The sequence below is a fragment of the Lepisosteus platostomus genome, chromosome 7 (assembly GCF_059453375.1).
Source record: "Lepisosteus platostomus isolate fLepPlt1 chromosome 7, fLepPlt1.hap1, whole genome shotgun sequence".
Classification (NCBI taxonomy): domain Eukaryota; kingdom Metazoa; phylum Chordata; class Actinopteri; order Semionotiformes; family Lepisosteidae; genus Lepisosteus; species Lepisosteus platostomus.
The window spans coordinates 17,118,690-17,125,736 of record NC_142617.1 but is presented as its reverse complement, the minus strand read 5'-3'; the positions used below and the strand labels follow the sequence as shown (position 1 = coordinate 17,125,736).

At 37.8% G+C, this 7,047-nt stretch overlaps 1 protein-coding gene across 2 annotated transcripts in view; it reads right to left on the bottom strand.

Annotated features, from left to right (window-relative positions):
- Window positions 1-7,047, bottom strand: part of rb1 (retinoblastoma 1) — a 92,418-nt gene that overhangs the window by 4,025 nt on the left and 81,346 nt on the right. The window contains exons 19-24 of one of the 2 annotated variants that reach the window (XM_088639551.1): window positions 4,986-5,143; window positions 3,577-3,722; window positions 2,714-2,818; window positions 1,541-1,654; window positions 883-1,031; window positions 424-454 (exon numbers count right to left, since the gene is read on the bottom strand). In XM_088639551.1, the coding sequence (XP_088495677.1) occupies window positions 424-454; window positions 883-1,031; window positions 1,541-1,654; window positions 2,714-2,818; window positions 3,577-3,722; window positions 4,986-5,143 (703 nt within the window). The remainder of the gene's footprint in view (window positions 1-423; window positions 455-882; window positions 1,032-1,540; window positions 1,655-2,713; window positions 2,819-3,576; window positions 3,723-4,985; window positions 5,144-7,047) is intronic. The other variant, XM_088639552.1, reaches the window with a different exon arrangement.

The window sequence follows — 7,047 nt, the reverse complement described above, 5'->3', positions numbered from 1 at the left end:
ATGCTGAGACGCGAGAAACTCACATTTGGCCATTTGAAATTAGATGGGATAACAAAAAAAAAATTGGCGATTCCAAATTTTAAAATGAAGACATTTAACACGACTTGGTTTGCCCATTTGTTGAAGGCTGAGGTGACAGGGAAACCTATCCTAAAGTTAGCACCCATCGTGAGAGAAGAGTTGCTGTGCAGTAAAGCCTTCAAGCTTGAACACTGTCCCGGGGTCCCAAGCAACAAGACGAGTTCTAACAAAAAGACACTATAGAGGATTAATAAACTTTCATAGGACGTCAGCCACAACTGACAGTTACATATCTAGGTAATTACCTTGAAGATGCCTTAGATTTGTTGATTTACATACTGCATAAAAAGCTAAAACTGCTCCAAAAACAGAAACTGTGCAGATATCTGAAAAGGTACTCACCCCAAAGGATTCCCCAATGGACACCAGGATCCTGAGGATCAGAACATCACAAAAAAGCCATTAACATATACTGTCATATAAGTGGAACACGGTATCATACTTAACTGCAGCAGTGCTAGAACAGAAACTTGCTTATCAGTTAAAAGGAATATACTGTATATTCAGGTGAGTAGCTAACACCTGAAGAAGGCTTCACGGCCGAAACGCTGTGTTTTCTCTTTTCTTTTTTTCAGCATGGAATAAACCTATTACTTGTACCTATACTGTATATTGCTACATGTGTTTCATACATTAACACAACCAGTCTTGCCTATAATGTCTCATTTCATTCTCAATTGGTCATTTTAGTTCTGTAGTTATTAGCAGGTATTAGTTTATTGGAATTGCCTCACTGGCAATAATCCAGTGCTCAACAGCAAACGCCCATTTCAGACATCTGTAACCTAGACCCCCACTGACCTGGAGCGAGGGGTCATGACGCTGGGCGACATGCGGGCACTCTTCAGGGGGGAGACATACACATTGTTGCTCCCAGGCACTCGAAGGGGGGAGTTGGAGAATTTGTAGGGGCTGCAGGGGATGTGCGGGATTGGGGAGAGCGTAGGTGGCTAAAAAAGTTAAATATCTTGTCAATAGCTGTAAAAGCAGAGGTTAAGTTAGTTGTATCTCTCATGGGATACTATTATGTTGAAATGTCACATATGAGTCAGTCATGAATTAAAACTTTGTATTGCAAATAATTATATTTACAAATACTGACAATGTTAAAAAACTAAAAATCTAAGATAAAATCAGTGCTCCAAAGGGAAAGTGGCCAGACACTTTACAAAACCCTCAATGAACTTGTTCTAAAACATAATTCAGTGTTCCATTTTTTTCCTGAAGAAAATGCCAACGACAGTGATAACGGATACATGCAGACAAGTAATATGGATTTGAACAGTCACACACTAGTTCATCTGTTTGGACACAAAGATGAAATCGCACATAAGTCATGAAAACATGAGTAAGTTTCCTCATTACAGTGCTCTGAAGATGTAAGGGTGGCCCTGGTGCATCTGCAGGTGAGAAGCGTATCAATAGGGAAGGAAGGGCTCAGCAAGATTCCTGTGCTTACCCTGGGAGAGGCGTACTGCAGGATGTTGGTTTTCAGCTTCTGCATGAAGACCTGGTTATAGAACGCAATGATGGAGTCATACTGGCCTTCCCGAATCAGCACGTGTTTAAACGTCTGGTAAAGAGGAGAAAAAATTTCACTGCAGTGCTTTGCAAAAGTCTTGATTATTTCCATTTGTATTAATTAAATTACAGCTTTTACATCGAATGATCAAAAGCATACAAAATCCCAACAAGAATCCTACTGAAGCCGTATGGGGTGAACCCAGAATCAAAGGTACAAGGGATCAAACGTTTAGACTTGTGAAATGTTCTGCTATATATTCAATATAAACTTGCTGCAGCAGTCCCTGGTCATACACTGGAAAAATGAAATGCAAAAGCATAAAAAGCAAAGTTTGGCAAACTGAAATATTAAGCAAACTACTTTATAACAAGCTCACAGGACTGTAGTCTATATGTTTTTGAAAATGAAAGTATTACATTGTGAAACAATAATATGATGCAGTGTTGATTTAAAAAATACATATTTCATTGAAGTATACCTTTTGCATGGTTTTGTAAGTTCTTTACAACCCATTTAGCCTATTTATAAATAGCTATAAAATGTCTTCATTAAACCTCCATGATTTCTGTGGAAACCACATCTTTAGTTTCCCAATCCTCTTTAGTGTGTGGAGCTTTTTCAATTATAGCACAACAGTAAAATTCACAATTTTTCTCATTACTACAGAAAATACTAAAATAAGCATCTTGCGCAGTCTGCTTTTGTTCCATGGCTTAAAAAATGGTCTGTATTATTTTTATTGGCCATAATCTACCTCAAAATATATGAACTGATAAAAGACTTTCATCACACACTGCTGCTGTCACTGTGGAACGCTCACCACCCAATAATGCAATGAACATGACAATAAAAAATTATTTTTCTTTGTCTTAATTGTACTAGCAGTTTGCTGGTATGGTCCATGATAGGAACAGAAAAACGGGGGTCAAGAATATATCCCCTGTATTCTATGTTTAAAACAGTGGTCTTTAATGCATTACCAGTTGACCTGATCGGGTAAGTTTAAAAAAACAAATCCCTGTAGGTAAGACCCTCTATCCTTGTAGTCCTGCGGAAAGAATGTTTAAAATAAATATTTGTAACTAAAAACTCAGCCTGTTGTTCTACCTCCTGGTGTGTGTTGGGAAGCTCTTTGTAGGCTGTGACAATTGTCTTGAACCGCAGGTCGATGTTCTTCACCTTGCAGATTGCATACATGGCTGACATCATGATCTGTGAAAGGTATGAGGCCAGTGACTCTTACAAAGCCAAAATGAGGAACATTTTTAACTGGACTTAAAGAGTTTAGTCTCTAATGGTATTACTTTGTTAAAAAATTAAAAGTCCTTCTCAAAATGAGTTTCTTAATTCAATTCAATATACTGTATTTGATTAATCCCAAGAGGGCAATTTAGCAGCAAGCAGTACAACATAACAAAGACAGAATATCAAAGACAAAACAAACAAAAAAAACATTGAGGAAAAGTATACATACATATAACAGCAAACGGACCACAGAAGTGTATATATACTGAATGGATGTTAGTAAAAGTTGTTTTTTATTTTGAAAATCACTTTAATTGCATTTTCTTCACTAATATTTTATATGGATATCTTTAAATATCCATATAAAAGATGTAATTCATGTATTATATGACATTAAATAAGTACACTATTTTCTACTTCTAGGAATAAACTGCAGATTCCATACATTTCCATGAACTGGCTGCCCAATATTAATTACCAAGAGTAAACCCAATATATGAATGTAAGTGACCAAGATGATGAATCCTTAAAGCAGCTGCAACTTTAACCAGAACATTAAGAGTGATTACACGCCACAAGAAAGGAAAGGAAATTTCTCACATTCCCCCTCATGTTTGCACGTTCTATCTAAGATGTGAAGACATGCTTTTGACTAAAACATGAATTTGCTGAGCCTTGTAGAGCTGCAAGAACACCAGCAGTGTCCCAGGCTGGGTGTGAGATACCTGGTCCAGGTGGCGGTCCTTCAACAGCTCGTGTTCATGCTGCAGTGTGTGCTGGAACAGTGTCCAGATGATGTGCTCCAGCTCAGGGTGGTCCTTTAGCAGGTGGGAGAACAGCATGTTCAGACGCAGGTAGGCCAGGCGATACACTGGAAGATTAAAGGTGACAGACGGAAGTCCTTGGGTGACAATCAATCTCTTGAGACAATGTAACTATGGCATTTTATAAACCAGTTGTCTTATAACCAAGTTTAAGAACCTCAAAAACTGGAAACTCAAGGCTGCAGCTTCCAGGATTCCACCATTGATAGATCCTGAAATTTCAACACTGGTCTTAACAACAAAGCCAGTCCCAACTGAATATTCTCAGGAACACTAAGTGAGATATGCATGGAGCTGAGTGAGTTAATGTTGCCGATGTGTACATAGGATAGTAGCAAAAAAGCTACTGAACCAATTGTTGTTCCTGTTGAAACACATTTCACTGGCATTAACAGCACTTGCTCCATCCATAATGAGCTCAAATGTCTTTGATAAAGAAACTGAAGAGCAGAACTAAAATCAGGGTTTTTCTCAGGAATCCTACCTGCATAATGCAATGCTGAAAAAGTACAAATGATAATCTGCAAACGCAACACATGGTATTTCCCAGGTACTTTTGGTCACTGGAAATCTTTACATGACAGGGGCTAATCACACAAGAACAATCACATCTAATTGAGATGTGAACCAATCAGCATGGGGCAAGGATTTTAAAGGAAACTCCCATATATTTAGTGGGGAAGTGGGGAGGACACACATGAATTCTGCAAAGGAAATTAAGTATTACGTGTCCCTTTGGGGTTTTGTATTTCCCTGGGATTCACTTTCTTATAGGTAATGCCAGAATTATTAGGATCAAAATGCAAAGAAAGTATTAACAGCTGATACAAAAGTAGCTGAAATTATTTAAACATGTCTAATAGACTGTGATAATGACAACCATCCATCATGCACACTGCACCTCAAAGAGACAGGAAAAATGAAAAAGATGGTTGTACACATTACACATTCAGGAACAGGAATTTAACTGACTTACTCAAACCACATTTAACAGATATTAAATGCTGATTGGATTTGCCAATATCTCGGTATATTTAAGACTGAATGGAAAATGAAGCTTTACAAAAAAGTAACCACTTTTGTTAGGATTGGAGTTCTAAAACAAAATTAAGCAGCAGCCAAAAAGAAGATAACTTAATATGGTCAAAAAGTTCAAATTTGAAAGGTGCTTTGCAATATTTCAATTTCGAATATTTTCTCACAATCACAAATCTCTCATTACTACATGCATCCAGTTTCTATTTGCAAGGTAGACTTGTGTAGACTTTCTGAAATCACGGGCAAGATGACAGAAAATGAATGGAACATACCTTTCTTGTAGAAGAGAGAGAGTGAGGTAGACTTGAGGTGTTTGTGAGAGGAGGTCTGAGACTGGCTGGAGGGGCCCGTCTGAGCATCAGCTCCCTGGGAAGCACTGCTGGCGATCGACTGGCTCTTCTTCCAGGGAGACCGCACTGGGGACAGGTACCTAAGAGGCAGGGAAAAACCTGTCAGCTCTGGCATTCTCACCGATAATGAGGTAGAGAACACGACGTTTCGGCCGTGGATGGGGTTGTGGCCAATTCACCTCAGCTCAGGACTAAGGTAGTGATTCATCATATTCTGTGTAGGCTTCTGATGTGTGGATACATGATAACCAAAACTGGAAACTGTCAACTGTCAAACACCAGTATAGCACAGAACTGGTTAACAATCCAATGTTTTGGGACAAAACCTCCTGAATGAATTTCTCCAACCTCCTGTCTGAACTGCTTATTTTCAGCGATGTCAACTGAAATGCAAAGGGTAAGTTTCCATTCCTACTAGCTTATCAGTAAACGGCACATTTACATTTTTGTGTGCTAAGAAGTAATCTGCAAATGTGGATGCCTAAAATATAAAATGGTCCAGCTGAAACTGGATACAGGGCAAGGTGTATCAAATCTACACACTCTGCAATTACCTGAGTCAGTTATGTTTTTAAGTTTGAATGACTCACAGCTGTGCTGGAATGCCATAAAGTGCATTTAGCTCCTACGCATCATTCTGATTAATATGAAGGTAGCACATTAAGCCAATAAAACTTTGTTAGACTCACTGATACTGTGCTGTAGTCACGTATACATATTGTAATGACGCTTTTGATAAGAGTTCTTTATTATCTGTTTACACTCAACACTAACCTTCAACCTTGAGTAAAAGCCATTATACACAATTCCATGTGAACTGCTCTCTGATCGAGTAATGGTAATTATTAAGATGTTATTTTAAGTGTTATATAACAGTAATTAGTATAAGTAATGCAAGCTGAATTATTTTCACATCTAACATATGAACATTACTCACCTAAGAAAAATGTCTAATATTTCTGAGTAAAAGGTTGTTGAATGTGCTTTTAACAGTTATGAAGCTTTTATGCTGAGACTAGAGACTTGTCTCTTATATCTTCAATCAAAGACATACAGGACAGACTTCACAATCTGCCCATTCAATCTCTTTAACTGCACAGGTAGTATCCATATACAATGGCTTCATCTGAGCGAGGGCTTTAAGTACTAGAGAAATGACAGTTTCAGAGCCCTTCATTTGAAGTAATCCTCTCCTTTCTGAACATGAAGCTAAACATCAAGTGTCTGCATAAACAAACCAGACCTCCATCAACCTGAGGGACAGTGCTCCCGACAGCCTAGATAAACTTCTTTACTTTAGCGCACCCATCTTCATGTTACAAGTAGTAAAAATGATTTGAGGTTTAAATAATTGGGTCTGTTAGCAACTGTTTTTGCTCATTCATTTGTACAAGATTTAAACCACTTAATGTGAGAAATACAGAATGAACTCTGATATGTAATGGGTTATACTGATCATATTTACATGGGAGAGTGCTCAAAGAAAAACTTTTTTTAAAATAAAGTTTCTACATCACATTTCCCAAGACTGCTGACTTTGATTCTCCTGGCCTAGTATAGATAACACTGATGAAGTACGTCAAACAAGTATTTTCAGTGGGTCAGTCCCACTAGAGGAATGTGAGTATTAGAAATTCACAACTCAAGCAGCTGTGTGAAAAACCGCAAAATGTCCGCACGTATGATGTGGCACATCAGTCATAAGTTAAGCGACCTTTCAATGCCTACTTTGGAAATAAGACAAAAACTTTGATTTGACTTTCAAATTTGAATAGGTTCTTACTCTTTTGGAAATAAACTGTTGGGGAAAAAAGTAACAATTCACACCCCACACTACTTATTTTTCAATACTGAAACTGCAATGCTGCAATATGCCATGCCAGTAATGTTTTGTCTGAAGAGATAGTCTTTTATTTTTAATTTTCCAATGTTAACGGGAAAATGCAGTTGACTAGTTTGCATTGATAAAAACTATAAAAAGGAT